Here is a 15,593-nt window from a genome sequence, read left to right as displayed (position 1 = left end):
CCCAACCTCCCCCCCCAACCCAACCTCCCCCCAACCCGATATCCCCCGCCATCCAACCTCCCCCCGCACCCAACCTCCACCCCCAACCCCAACCTCCCCCGCACCCAACCTCCACCCCAACCCCAACCTCCCCCCACCCAACCTCCCCACCCCACCCAACCTCCCCACCCCCACCCAACCTCCTCCCCCAACCCCAAACTCTCTCCAACCCCAACCTCCTCTGCTCCAACCCAACCCCCCCCCATCTCCAACCTCCTCCCCATCTCCAACCTCCCTCCCAACCCCAACCTCCCCCCATCTCCAACCTCCCCCCAACCCCAACCTCCCCCCCATCTCCAACCTCCCCCCCCAACCTCAACCTCCCTCTAACCCCAATCCAGTGCTTCCTGAGAGCCAGGTACATAGTGGGCCCCACCTTCCTGCACCCCAACCTCCCCCCCACACCCAACCTCCCCCTCAACCCCAACCTCCCCTCTCAACCACAATCTTCCCCCCCCCACTCAACTTCCCCGCAAATGTCTGCAACTGAGGAGTCTCAGGTGGAGACACTGTGCAGCATTAGAGATGGGGAGAGCTTCCTGGACAGTTTCATCCTGGAGTCAGACATTCCCACAAGTCGCAGGGAACATTCCGTTGCCAGCCACGGACAGGACTGGGTAACGGTCAGACAGGCACATAAGGGGACCCGAAAGAGAGGAGCCGAGGAACTCCAGGCTTTAACCTTGTCCAAAAGGTATGAAATACTTGCAACCTGTGTGGACAAGGAAGTCTGTGAGGAAGATGGGCAAACTTACCCCAACACCTCTATACAGGAGGCCACACAAAGGGGAATAATCAGAAGGAATATAGTGGTAATTGGGGATGAGACAGTCAAGAAGACTGATGCACTTTTCTGCAGCCGTAGCAGAGGGCAGGGGTTTCAGTTTATAGGCCACTGACACCAGTATTGGGGGAGACGGGAGCTATTCCAAAGGAATGGACTCCACCTAAACAGGGCTGGGACAAATGTCCTGGCAACACGAATAAATAGGGAGGTAGACAGGGCTTTAAACTATGAAGGGTGGGGGGGAGGACTTCAATCACATGTACTCCGTCACAATTAAAATTAGGACGGATGAAAGTGGGAGAGCAGATTAACCAGGGAGATGAGCAAAGGGTGTCAAACGGGAAAGGAAGCCCAGGGATAGGGCACTGGTGAATAGGACTAATAGCCCGAAGTCAGAATTAAAGGCGCTATATCTGAATGTGCAAAGTATTCGAAACAAGAGTTAAATGCAAAATAGAAACAAACGGGTATGATCTGGTAGCCATCACCGAGACACGGTTACAGGGAGACCAAGGGTGGGAGCTAAATATTCCAGGGTATGTGGCGTATAGAAAAGATAGGCAATGTGGTAAACGAGGAGGAGGGGGGGGGTGGCCCTGCTAATAAAGGATGGGATAAAAACAGTAGAGAGGAAAGATTTTAAATCAGAAAAGCAGGAAGTAGAGTCAGTATGGGTAGAGGTACGTAACAACAAGGGGCAGAAAACTCCAGTGGGAGTAGTTTATAGACCCCCGAACAGCAGTCACAGTATCTCTCAAGGTATAAATCAGGAAATTAGCAGAGCTGTAGCAAAGGAAAAACATTAATTGTGGGTGATTTTCATCTGCACAGAGATTGGGGCAACCAAATTGGGAAAAATATGATAGAGGAAGAGTTTATAGAATGTATTAGGGATAATTATCTGGATCAGTATGCCGAGGAGCCAACCAGGGAACAGGCCATATTAGACCTTGTTTTGTGTAATAAAGCAGGGCTGATCAGCAAACTGGAAATTAAAGCTCCTGGAGGGAAAAGTGATCATAATATGATGGAATTTAGCATTAAGTTAGAGAGAGAAGTAGTTAAGTCCGAAGCAAAGGTTTTAAATTTAAGTAGAGCCAATTTTGCTGGTATGAGAGAGGATTTAGCCACAATAAACTGGGAAATTAGACTTAAGGATTTGACAGTAGACCAGCAATGTTTAAGGAGATAGTGCAACATTCCCAGCGAGCACGTATTCCTTTGAGGAATACGAATGCCACAGGAAAGGTGGCCCAACCGTGGCTAACTGGAGCAGTTAGGGACAGTATAAAGTTAAAGGAAGAAGCCTATAAAACAGCTAAGATGAGTAGTAAACCCGAGGATTGGGAGAACTTTAGGGATCAACAAAGGAGAAACAAAAAAGTGATTAGGAGGGAGAAAATGGAATAAGAAGGCAAACTAGCGAAGAGTTTTTATAAATATATAAAGAGGAAGAGGCTGTCAAGGGTAAATGTGGGTCCGCTACAGGCAGAGACGGGGGGAATTATAGTAGGGGACAAAGACATGGCAGAGTCATTAAACAAGTACTTTGCTACTGTCTTCACCTTAGAAGACACTGAAAACCTACCAAGAATAGAGGGGAACCAAGAAGACAATGTTAGCGAGCAACTTGGGGGAATTAATATTAGTAAAGAAATGGTTTTAGGTAAATTGTCAGGTCTTAAAACCAATAAATCTCCTGGACCTACATCCTACGGTTTTAAAAGAGGTGGCTACTGAGGTAGTGGATGGCTTGTCTTTGATCTTCCAAAATTCTCTGGATTCTGGAACAGTTCCCATTGATTGGAAGATTGCAAACGTAACACCACTATTTAAGAAGGGTGGGAGAGAAAAGATGGGGAACTATAGACCAGTTAGTCTGACTTCAGTGGTAGGGAAAATTCTTGAGTCCTTAATTAAGGATGTCGTTATGGGATTCCTGGAAGACCATAACAAGATTAGGCAGAGTCAACATGGCTTTACAAAAGGGAAGTCATGCTTAACTAATTTTTTAGAGTTTTTTGAAGATGTATCTAGCAGGTTAGATAGGGGGGAACCAGTAGATGTAGTATATTTAGATTTTAAAAAGGCATTTGACAAAGTGCCACACAAAAGGCTATTGCACAAGGTTAAGGCCCACGGGATTAATGGGAACATATTAGCATGGATTGAAGAGTGGCTAACGGGTAGAAAACAGAGAGTAGGGATAAACGGGTCATTCTCGAATTGGCAGGATGTGACTAGTGGAGTGCCACAAGGATCAGTGCTGGGCCTCAGCTATTTACAATTTACATCAATGATCCAGACGAGGACATTGAATGTAACGTATCTAAATGGATGACACTAAACTCGGTGGGAGAGTAAGCTCTGAGGATGATGCAAAAAGATTGCAACGAGATATAGATAGGCTCGGGGAGTGGGCGAGTAGATGGCAGATAGAATTTAATGTGGGGAAGTGTGAAGTTATTCACTTAGGTAGAAAAAATAGAAAAACAGATTATTTTCTAGAGGGGGAGAGATTAGACAGTGTTAGTGTTCAGACGGATTTGGGTGTCCTTGTACACCAGTCTCAAAAAGTTAGTTTTCAGGTGCAGCAGCAACTAAGAAGGCGAACGGCACGTTAGCGTTCATTGCAAAAGGTTTAGAGTACAAGAGTAGGGAAGTCTTGCTGCAACTGTATAGGGCTTTGGTGAGACCGCACCTGGAGTATTATGTGCAGTTTTGGTCCTTATTGAAAAAAGGACATACTTGCCCTGGAGGGGGTGCAGCGTAGATTCACTCGGTTAGTTCCTGGGATGAGGGGACTGACCTATGAGGAGAGGCTGAATAAACTGGGGCTGTATTCTCCAGAGTACAGAAGAATTAGGGGAGATCTTATTGAAACTTATAAGATTCTTAAAGGGCTGATAAAGTAGACACTGAGGGTCTGATTCCCCTAATAGGAGAATCTATAACCAGGGGTCACATTCTTAAAATTAAGGGTCAGCCTTAACAGAGTTGAGGAAACATTTCTTCACTCAGAGGGCAGTGAATTTATGGAATTTATGATAGATTTTTTAAAAATAGAGGGATTAGGGGATATGGGGATAGGGCAGGTAATTAGAGTTAGGTCTGAAGATCAGCAATGGTCTTATTGAATGGCGGGGCACAGGCTCGAGGGGCCGAATGGCTACTCCTACTCCTAATTCTTATGTTCTTATGTCCTTAACTATATAATTTTATTTAAGGGAAATGAGGTTTAAATGGATCTGTTGCAGAAGCTGTTTGCAAAAGACTTAGCAAACAGCGTCCATGAGGTACCATGAGGTTGCAGCAATGTATAGGTCCAGGGTTTGACTGTTTGACTGACAGTCAGCTAACAAGTAGCCTGGAGAGTAAAATAGCACCAGTGTGGGCAAAAACCCCTCGAATTTGCATCATGCGGTGAGCGGAGCCACGCGGCTGTAAGAAGTAACGCCTGGCGCTCTTCCTGGTTGCTAATGATCGTCAACTGGTAAGTACTGATGTGTACAGGACTACTGTACAGTCAGGGTGGGTTTAATACCTCTCTGCTAGTGTAGTATTGTGCTGCTAGCGGTTATGTGTGATAGTTATGTTTGATCCCATTGTTGTATATCTTAAATTGTCGTCTTCCTGATACGCAAGGTGGCCGAGAACTTAATAAAGAGTTGTTGTTTCCACCGAATTTATCCTCGAGTCTCTGTAATATTCTAAGACAAGAAAAGGAGTAATCACTTCAGAGAGTAGCGGTCGACATCGGATTTCTGCTGGTGCGAGCAGACTCCGATTAGACATTCCAGTTACTGGGCGTTGGAGTTAACTGGGAATACCCGTCTGTGTCTGTGTCGGTTGAGTCACCTTTGAAACAGAGACTCACACCGACAGGGTTAGGAGAGAACAGAGGCCACCTAGTACGAAAGCCGTGACTGAAACTGGCGCGTACATCAAGGAGTGAGAGCCGTCGCAGTGCACCTGTGTCTCCCGAAATGAGAGATGCTGTATAAATGCAATTTGTTATTATTGTGTGTGTGTGGGTGTCTGTGTCTGTTGTGGATGTATGTGCCTGTGTGCGTATGTGTGTGTAGGAGTGTCTGTCTATATTTGTGTGTGTGTATGTCGGGGGTGGGGGTTATACCATATTTACTCAAATATAGGCGCTAATGAATATCAGGCAGTAAAACAGTAAAAGAGACATTTTATTTTTATCGTGATGCAAACCCAATTTGTTTGGGGGAAAGACTGGGAAGGACGTGTTTGATGTTTACTACATTAACATAGTAAAGAGCGCACGTTGTTGTACTCGGGGGGAGATGAGAAACCAGCAGATTGATGCTCTGCTCTTGTCTCCCACACAGCGACAGAAGCCACTTTGGAGATGACAAAAAAAATGGCTGCCGTGGGCGCTGACGCAGTCATGGTGGTGACGCCCTCGTATTATCGCGGCAGATTGAACACCGCAGCCTTCGTCCATCACTACAGCCGGGTACGTACAATCAGAGTACAGCCACCCCAGCCCGCGTACAGCCCGCGTACAGTCTTGAGTACAGCCTGTGTACAAAACAATACAAAATTACATTTGTACAGCGCCTTTCACGTTGGGAGGATGTCCCAAGAGAGGATGAAGACCCAACAGCCAGTTCCGCCTGCGTACAGCCAGGGTAATGAACAACACTACAAGTGCACTCAACCAGTGTAACAATAACAATCCTTACACCGACACCGTGCCTTTCATGCCGAAACGACATCTTCGCAGGTCACAGTACATCTTTGCTGTAAAGTGTAGTGACTGTGGGAGGACGTGGCAATCGATTTGCGCACAGCGGCGTCCCCTGCAAACAGCCGTGGAGCGCGCGAGCAATTTTATTAGTCGTTCACTTCACAGCCCACACTCAGTAATAACCCTTACGTTTGATACAGTGCCTTATCACGTCTTCGAGACGTCTCACAAAGCAATGCACACGTGCGTACACACACAAGCCCGCACCTAGCGCCAGCCTGGCCGGGAGCTCAGAGTCCCAACGCGGGGCTCGAACCATGTAACCCAGAGACAACAACAACTTATATGTGTTCAGCGCCTTTCACGTCAGGAGGACGTCCCAAAGCACTGGACAGTCAGAGATCCACACCCGAGCTGGGGGTTGGGATCAGGAGGGGTGGAGGGCGGGGAGGGGAGGGGTAGGAAGGGTGACCGAAGGCGCGGCCGAAGAGGAAGGGGCTGTGGGATGGAATTCCAGAGGGGTGGGGGCAGAGAGGCCAATGGTGGGGCGGGGGAGGCGGGGGATGTGAAGCAGGCCGGAGCCCGCTGAGCGGAGGGAGCGAGCAGGATGGTAGGGGGTTAGGAGGTCACAGGGGTAGGGGGGAGCAAGACCATGGAGTGCTTTGAAGGTGAGGACCAGGATCTTGAACTGTATCCTCTGTGCGATGGGAAGCCGGTGGAGTCGGGAGAGGATGGGGGGAGACGAGAGTGTGAGAGACTCATTGGGCACCCCCGAAGCTCTGTGTCTGCTCCACAAGGGTCTGACCCCCACCTCCCCATTGGCTGACGGCTGTTCCCCGGGGGCAGGTTGCTGATGGCTCCCCGGTGCCGGTCGTGTTGTACAGTGTTCCCGGGAACACGGGGCTGGAGCTCCCGTTGGACGCCATCCTCACCCTCTCCCAGCATCCCAACATCATCGGCCTGAAGGACAGCGGCGGCGACGTGAGTGACCATCTCCAGCTCCTATTGACCACCCCCCCACACACACACTGCACCCCACCTCCCCCCTGCACTCCCCACCCCCGCACCGCATCCCCACCCCACACACCCTGCACCCCACCTCCACGCTGCACCCCCACCATCTCCCCCCTGCACCCCCCCCACACACACCCTGCACCCACCTCCCCCCACCGTACCCCCACCTCACACACCCTGCACCCCCCCCCCCCACCGCACCCCCACACCACACATACCCTGCACCCCACCTCCCCCTGCACTCTCCCCCCCCCCACCGCACCCCCACCCTACACACACTCTGTACCCACATCCCCGCTGCACTACCACCCCCACCGCATCCCCACCCCACCCCCACCCTGCACCCACCTCCCCCTGCACTCTCCCCACACACACCCTGCAACGCACCCCACCCACCGCACCCCCCCACACACACCCTGCACCGCACCCCCCCACTGCACCCCTGCACACACACCCTGCACCACACCCCCCCACTGCACCCCCCCCAGACACACCCTGCACCCAGCTCCCCACAGCACTCCCCCCCCCCGCCGACACTAAACCCCCCCATCCTGTGCCAACACTAACCCACGCCCCCCCCCCCCCGTGCCAACTCTAACCCACCCCCCCTCGTGCCGATACTAACCCCCCCGGGCCCCGCAGATCACCAGGATGGCTCTGATCATCTACAAAACTCGGAAGCAGGAGTTCCAGGTGCTCGCGGGATCAGCAGGTTTCCTCCTCTCCGCTTACAGTGTGGGTAAGACATTCCCCCCTGTGCTCTGTGTGTGTGAGAGATCACTATAATAATAATGATAATAATAATAATAATCCTTGCACCTGATATAGCACTTTTCGGGAGGACGTCCCAAAGCGATTCACAGAATATACTGTAAAGTGAATTGACTGTATATTTGTGGGCGAACGCGGCAGCCAATTGCGCACAGCAATGTCCCACAAACAGTGGTGGATTGAAAATGACCAATTTATTATTGTTTTTGGTTTTGGAGGGATTATTATTAGGCTCTGTGTGGAGTAAGGAAACTTGCCCAAGGTTTCGCCCTCTGGATGTGTGTGTGTGTGTGTGTGTGTGTGTGGAGTGTGTGTGTGTGTGTGTGATCACTGTGCTCTGTGTGTGCGTGTGTGGAGTCCTGTAGCTCAGTGGTTAGAGCACTCGCTTTGCAAGTGAGAGACCTGAGTTCAATTCCAGGCAGAGGGCGAAACCTTGGGCAAGTTTCCTTACTCCACACAGAGCCTAATAATAATCCCTCCAAAAAAAACAAAACAATAATAAATTGGTCATTTTCAATCTACGACTGTTTGTGGGACATTGCTGTGCGCAATTGGCTGCCGCGTTCGCGCACAAATATACAGTCAATTCACTTTACAGTGTGTTCTGTGAAGCGCTTTGGGATGTCCTCCTGACGTGAAAAGCGCTATATCAAATGCAAGGATTATTATCGCTGTGCTCTGTGTGTGAGAGAGATCACTGTGCTCTGTGTGTGTGTGTGTGTGTGTGAGATCACTGCTCTGTGTGTGTGTGTGTGTGTGTGATCACTGTGCTCTGTGTGTGTGTGTGAGATCACTGCTCTGTGTGTGTGTGTGTGATCACTGTGCTCTGTGTGTGTGTGTGTGTGATCACTGTGCTCTGTGTGTATGTGTGTGTGATCAATGTGCTCTATGTGTGTGTGTGTGAGAGAGAGAGAGATCACTGTGCTCTGTGTGTGTGTGAGAGATCAATGTGCTCTGTGTGTGTGTGAGAGATCAATGTGCTCTGTGTGTGTGTGAGAGATCACTGTGCTCTGTGTGTGTGTGAGAGATCAATGTGCTCTGTGTGTGTGAGAGATCACTGTGCTCTGTGTGTGTGTGTGAGAGATCACTGTGCTCTATGTGTGTGTGTGTGAGAGATCAATGTGCTCTGTGTGTGTGAGATCACTGTGCTCTGTGTGTATGAGAGAGATCACTGTGCTCTGTGTGTGAGAGAGATCACTGTGCTCTGTGTGTATGAGAGAGATCACTGTGCTCTGTGTGTGAGATCACTGTGCTGTGTGTGTGTGATGGCTGTGTGCTCTGTGTGATGGCTGTGTGATGGCTGTGTTCTCTGTGCCTGATGGCTGTGTGCTCTGTGTGATGGCTGTGTGCTCTGTGTGTTCTGTGTAATGGCTGTGTCTCTGTGTGTGCTGTGTGAGGGCTGTGTCTCTGTGTGTGCTGTGTGCTCTGTGTGATGGCTGTGTGCTCTGTGTGTGCTGTATGAGGGCTGTATCTCTGTGTGTGATGGCTGTGTGCTCTGTGTGTGCTGTATGAAGGCTGTGTCTCTGTGTGTGATGGCGGTGTGCTCTGTGTGTGTGATGGCTGTGTGTACAATGGCTGTGTGCTATGCGATAGCTGTGTGTGTGATGGCTGTGTGTGTGATGGCTGTGTGCTGTGATGATGGCTGTGTGTGTGATGGCTGAGTGTACGATGACTGTGTGTACGATGGCTGTGCTGAGTGATGGCTGTGTGCTATGTGATGGCTGTGTGTGCGATGGCTGTGTGTGCGATGGCTGTGTGCTGTGTGATGGCTGTGTATGTGATGGCTGTGTGTGTGATGGCTGTGTGTGCGATGGCTGTGTGCTGTGCGATGGCTGTGTATGTGATGGCTATGTGCTGTGCGATGGCTGTGTGTGTGATGGCTGTGTGCTGTGTGATGGCTGTGTGTGCGATGGCTGTGTATGTGATGGCTGTGTGCTATGTGATGGCTGTGTGTGCGATGGCTGTGTACTCTGTGTGTGATGGCTGTGTGCGATGGCTGTGTGCTCTGTGTGTGATGGCTGTGTATGTGATGGCTGTGTGCTGTGTGATGGCTGTGTGTGCGATGGCTGTGTACTCTGTGTGCGATGGCTGTGTGCTCTGTGTGCGATGGCTGTGTACTCTGTGTGTGATGGCTGTGTACTCTGTGTGCGATGGCTGTGTGCGATGGCTGTGTACTCTGTGTGCGATGGCTGTGTGCTCTGTGTGCGATGGCTGTGTGCGATGGCTGTGTACTCTGTGTGTGATGGCTGTGTGCGATGGCTGTGTGTGATGGCTGTGTGCTCTGTGTGTGATGGCTGTGTACTCTGTGTGTGATGGCTGTGTGCTCTGTGTGTGATGGCTGTGTGCTCTGTGTGTGATGGCTGTGTGCTCTGTGTACAGGTGCGGTGGGTGCTGTGTGTGCACTGGCTAACGTGCTGGGAGAGCAGCTGTGCTCCCTGGAGAAGCTGTGTCTGAGCGGGAAGTGGGAAGAGGCTCTCGAGCTACAGTACAGACTGCTCGAACCCAACACAATGGTGAGGGAAGCCCAGGGTGGGGTGGGGTGGGGAGCGGGGGCAGGGGAGGAGAGTACAGCGGGTGGGGGGGAGGGGAGGAGGCCATTCAGCCCCTTGAGCCTGTTCCACCATTCTATGAGATCATGGCTGATCTGTACCTCAACTCCCAATTACCCGCCCTTACCCCATATCCCTTGATACCCTGACCCTACAAATATCTATCCACCTCAGTCTTGAAGATGTGAATGGATCAACACCACAGCCTTTTGGGGAGAGAGTTCCAGATTTCCACTCTCCTTTGGGTGAAAAACTATCTCCTGATTTCACTCCTAAATGGTTCAGCTCTAATGTTAAGGTGGTGTCCCCTTGTTCTGGATTCCCCACAGAGGAAATAGATTATCTGTATCGAATCCCTTTATTATTTTAAAAACCTCAATCACATCGCCCCTCTAACTTCTAAACTCAAGGGAATACAGACCAAGTTTATGCAACCTGCCCTCGTAACTTAACCCTTTTTGCCCTGGTCTTATCCTGGTGATCAAACGTTGGTGCTTGCGAGGAGATTTTGGAGATCTTAACCCTGCAAAGCCCGAATGGATAGGTTGGTCCTCGCTGGACAAGCAGTGGGAAAGCTTATAAGACAGTGATATCAATGAAGTTTAGCTGGTTAGACTGCATAAGTTACCCCAACACACACTCTGGGGCCCCCAAGCCTTGGCTCTTGCCAACCTGTGCCTGATACTTTCTGGAATTAGGTAAGCAGGTTGCATCCTTCCAGGGAGAGAGAGAGAGAGAGAGAGAGCACATTCCATTCCAGCAATCTCTCTCTGGGATTTCCATGTGTTGGTGGGATGTATGGAATTCTCAATTTGGTTTGAAAACTCTTGAGCAACAGTGATGGGTTTCCCCATGTGTCAGACATGCGTTGGAGCCGGTGTCTGTGTGTCTGAGGCGGGCAGGTTGGCAGGCAGGGAGCTGGGCAGGGTGGCGGGCGGGGAGCTTGGCAGGGTGGCGGGCAGGGAGCTGGGCAGGGTGGCGGGCGGGGAGCTTGGCAGGGTGGCGGGCGGGGAGCTGGGCAGGGTGGCGGGCAGGGAGCTGGGCAGGGTGGCGGGCGGGGAGTTGGGCAGGTTGGCAGGCAGGGAGCTGGGCAGGGTGGCGGGCAGGGAGCTGGGCAGGGTGGCGGGCAGGGAGCTGGGCAGGGTGGCGGGCAGGGAGCTGGGCAGGGTGGCGGGCGGGGAGCTTGGCAGGGTGGCGGGCGGGGAGCTGGGCAGGGTGGCGGGCAGGGAGCTGGGCAGGGTGGCGGGCAGGGAGCTGGGCAGGGTGGCGGGCGGGGAGCTGGGCAGGGTGGCGGGCGGGGAGTTTGGCAGGGTGGCGGGCGGGGAGCTGGGCAGGGTGGCGGGCGGGGAGCTGGGCAGGGTGGCGGGCGGGGAGCTGGGCAGGGAGCTTGGCAGGGTGGCGGGCGGGGAGCTGGGCAGGGTGGCGGGCAGGGAGCTGGGCAGGGTGGCGGGCAGGGAGCTGGGCAGGGTGGCGGCCGGGGAGCTGGGCAGCGTGGCGGGCGGGGAGCTGGGCAGGGTGGCGGGCAGGGCTGACCGCTGCTGCTCTCTGCCCACAGGTGACTCGCACACTGGGCATCTCTGGCCTGAAACAGGCCCTGGAGTGGTTTGGTTACCATGGAGGAGTGCCTCGCTCCCCACTCCAGCCGCTGACCGACACCGAGAGAACAGACCTGCGTGCAGTCTTCACCAACAATGGGTGGCTGTGACCGGCCAGTGGGCAAAATGCACACATCTCCCTCCCCCTCTGCCCCCCATCGTCTCCCTGCCTCTCTCCCCCCATCGTCTCCCTGCCTCTCTCCCCCCATCATCTCCCTGCCTCTCCCCCCCATCATCTCCCTTCCTCTCTCCCCCCCCATCGTCTCCCTGCCTCTCCCCCTCATCGTCTCCCTTCCTCTCTCCCCCCCATCGTCTCCCTGCCTCTCTCCCCCATCGTCTCCCTTCCTCTCTCCCCCCATCGTCTCCCTGCCTCTCCCCCCATCGTCTCCCTGCCTCTCCCCCCCATCGTCTCCCTTCCTCTCTCCCCCCATCATCTTCCTGCCTCTCTCCAAAATCTCTCTTCTTCCCCCTGTCAGGTCTCTCTCTCTCTCTCTCCATCATCTCACTCTCATCGACCTCCCATTTCCATCAAACCCAGCCCCCTCCCCCCTTCCCTCATGTCCATCCCTCAGCCTCCAGTGCTGACGCAAACTCACTGGTTTATGCCTTGCAGTCCAATTCAAATAAGCTGCACATCTCACCAGTCAATGAATGGGCTCTTTCGCTCTTTAGATTTTGTATTAATATTCTGAATTCTTTGGTCAAGCGAGAGACCTGGGTTCGATTTCCGTCAGGGCAAAACCTTGGGTAAGCTTCCTTACTCCACACGCCTGATAATCCCTCAAGAAAAAAAACAATAATAAGTTGGTCAATTCAATCCACCACTGTTTGTGGGACGCTGCCGTGCGCAATTGTCCGCCGCGTTTCGCCTACAAAAATGCAGTCAATTCATTTTACAGCATATTCTGTCCAGCGCCTTGGGACGTCCTCCCAATGTGAAAGGCGCTATACAAATATAATCTTGTTATTTGTTGTTGTTGTTGTCTCTTGGGAGCATTAGTTTCCAAGATGCTCTAAAATATTATTGTGATTAATTCTAATGTAAATGTGATTATTTATTGTGAACAATTAAAACATAAATTTTGTCTCTCTAGAACAAGGCAACATAAATATTAATCCTTGCATTTGATGTAGCGCTTTATCACTTCAATCCGACGTTGGAAGGGAAAAAAACACTTAGCCCTCACCGTCCTCGCTGCTCTTGTGCAGACTAAGGTGTCCCTATCAATCCGAGCCACTGCTCAATCCAATCCACCCCGATAGCCTTAGCTTATGCCCTCCCATGTGGAGTGGTTAGCGATTTTGCCTCTATAGTGAGAGGATCCGGGTTTGATTCCCGGACGGGGTGAAACCTTCGGCAAGTTTCCTTACTCCACATTCCTGTTTACTTAGCACTAAGTAGGAATCCGCTTGTTAAGTCAATTGACTCCAAGGAAATAAGAATTTAGTCACTCAATCCAAGACTGTTTGTGGGACGCTGCTGTGCGCAATTGGCTGCTGTGTTTCGCTCTCAAATTAGTCAATCTGCTTTACAGTATGTTCTGTGAAGCGCTTTGAGACGTCACAACAATGTGATAAGGCGCTGTATCAAATGTGAAGGATTTTTATTATGACTGTATCCTGTGAAGCACTTTGGGTCATCCTCCCAAACTGAAAGGCGCTGTGTCAAATGGTTATTATTATTAAAATTGATATTGTCCATTATTATATTGACTTATTATTATTGTTATTAGTTGAGTGAGCTCGATGCTTGGCACACTGAGATGTCGTCTGACACGGAACTCACAGCCTAAAACCCAGATGCTCTTTGGGAATAAAATTGGTTTCTTCCTCTCAGCGTCACAATCTGTAATGTTCCCTTAAATCAGGAATACGTGTCCACAAAACCAGAGTATAAGAGTCTTTAAGAAGATCAACTCTTCCCCCCTTCTTCACACACACCTGAAGACCTTCCTCTTTGACCGTGCCTATGAAGAACCTGTGAAGCGCTTTGAGACGACTCAACGAAGATAAAGAGCTATTAATGTTTACAATGCGACGCAGAAACCCATGCAACAAGAGAGAGCGCGCTGAGCGATAAACACCGAGCTGGAGTCCATGGTTGCACGCTACAACTCACCAAGCCAGTCAGGAACCTAGGTATCTTGTTTGACCCTCAACTGTCTTTTCTTCCCCACATCTGCGCTGCCTTCCCTCACCTCCATAACATCGCCCGACTCCGCCACTACCTCACCCCTCAAGCCGCTGAAACTTGTTCATGCCTTCATCACCTCCAGCCTTCCCAACTCCTCCCTCCACAGACTGCAGATAATCCTCTCCCGCACCACACTCCGCAATTCCATCTCCCCCACTCTCGCCCGACTCCATTGACTCCCTGTCCTTCAGAGGATCCAGTTCAAGATCCTGGTCCTCACCTTCAAAAAGCCCTCCATGGCCTCCGTGACCTCCTAACCCCCTACCAACCCGCCCGGTCCCTCTGCTCAGCCGGCTCTGGCTGCTCCACGTCCCCCGACCCACCGGCCCCACCATTGGCGGAGAGCCTTCAGCCACTCTGCCCCAACCTCTGGAACTCCATCCCCGTCACTCCACCTCATCCCCTCCTTAGCCTTTTCAAGTCCCGCCTCAAAACCCTCCTCTTCGGCCATGCCACCGGTCACCCCCCCCCCATACCCTCCCCTCCCTTCTCCCCCCCCGACCCCAGCTCGGATCTGGAATGCTGTACACTGCCCAGCGCCTTGGGACGACCTCCTAACGTGAAAAGCGCTATAGAAATGTAATCTTGTTGTTAGAGAACTCACCTCACAAGCGAGAGACCTGGGTTCGATTCCCGGCAGTTTCCTTATTCCATATCCAATAATAATCCCTCAATAAAGATAATAAATAAAACGGCTGTTTGTGGGGACGCTGCTGTACACGATCGGCTGCCGCGTTTCGCCCACAAATATAGTCAATTCACGTTACAGTGTATTCTGTGAAGCGCTTTGAGACGTCTCGAGGATGTGATGACGCGCTGTATCAAATGCAAGGATTATTATTCTTGGACCCCATGGCTGTGCCGCTGGGTGGAAATTGGCCGCCGCGTTCACCGGCAGAAACAGTCACTACACGTTGCAGTAAGTCCTCTGAAACACTTGGAGCCGTCCTCCCAGCCTGAAAGGCACTGCATTGAGCAGGATTATTACGACGGCAGCCAACGTGGGCCACAGCCAGGAGGGGCCCAGCTTATTTGCAGTCAACCCCAGCCGCCCCAACGCAACATACCATGCGACGCAGAAACCCATGCGACGAGAGAAAACGCCAGCGTCGTCAGTTCCACATTTATTGCGTCGTTTGATCAAACCTCAAGTTCATAAGTGAGGGTAATATTACAGAGGATTAGATTAATTGCACTTGAAAAATAAGACCGAGAAAAGGCAAAACATGTACAAAACTGCAAAGTTAATACGATTTCAATTTCCCCTATCCCTCCCCCCCCCCCCCCCCAAACACCCACCCCTCCACCCCCCACCGCCGTTTTCGCTCTCCTGGTTAATTTAAACATGTGCAAAGAAAACATCAAGATCTTCCTCGCCCTAAAGCCATTAAACCACGACGCAAAGTCCAGAAAGCACCACAGCAAACGCTGGCACACACGGAGTCTGGGCACGAGGCCAGTGTGAGCGAGTAGCCACAGGGAGCCCGAGCAAACAACACACACACACTCGCTCGCTCCCTCACCACACCGCCAGAGGTCGGCAGATAAAAGCCATGGTGTTTCGTCCACAAAGCACAAGTCACTCCACTTCACAGTATATCCTGTGGAGCGCTTCGAGACGGCTCGTTGACGTAAGGCGCTAAATCAAATGCAGAGATTATATTTATTATCTCAGGTCCTACATTCACAAAGAGCCGGGAGGAAAGGGACAGGACAGAACAGGGGTGGTTCGTGTGTTTTATTGCACCGCTTTCCTCCGCGTTAGGGGCATTGCCTGATCTACTCCGGTCCCGCAAAACATGTGTGTCCGTGGAAGTCAGGTTCTCTGCCCCACACCAACATCCACCGACCCCCCCACCCCCCACCACCCCAACACACACACACACATCCTCACCGGGCGCTGAAACATAGAAAAGGCACAAAGACG

At 51.8% G+C, this 15,593-nt stretch overlaps 1 protein-coding gene across 1 annotated transcript; it reads left to right on the top strand.

The window, feature by feature from the left end:
• Positions 1–5,181: 5,181 nt before the first annotated feature.
• hoga1 (4-hydroxy-2-oxoglutarate aldolase 1) lies at positions 5,182–11,652 on the top strand (the record flags this gene model as incomplete). The annotated part of the gene is given in 5 exon segments (XM_042336943.1): positions 5,182–5,309; positions 6,390–6,524; positions 7,200–7,296; positions 9,708–9,841; positions 11,433–11,652. Coding segments are annotated over 5 exon segments (644 nt in total), but the record flags the coding sequence as incomplete, so codon positions are not given.
• Positions 11,653–15,593: the final 3,941 nt, after the last annotated feature.

The sequence above is a fragment of the Callorhinchus milii genome, unplaced genomic scaffold (assembly GCF_018977255.1).
Source record: "Callorhinchus milii isolate IMCB2004 unplaced genomic scaffold, IMCB_Cmil_1.0 Scaffold7, whole genome shotgun sequence".
NCBI classification, from domain to species: Eukaryota; Metazoa; Chordata; class Chondrichthyes; order Chimaeriformes; family Callorhinchidae; genus Callorhinchus; species Callorhinchus milii.
The sequence above is the reverse complement of the archived record's forward strand: the minus strand, read 5'-3'. Positions and strand labels throughout refer to the sequence as shown.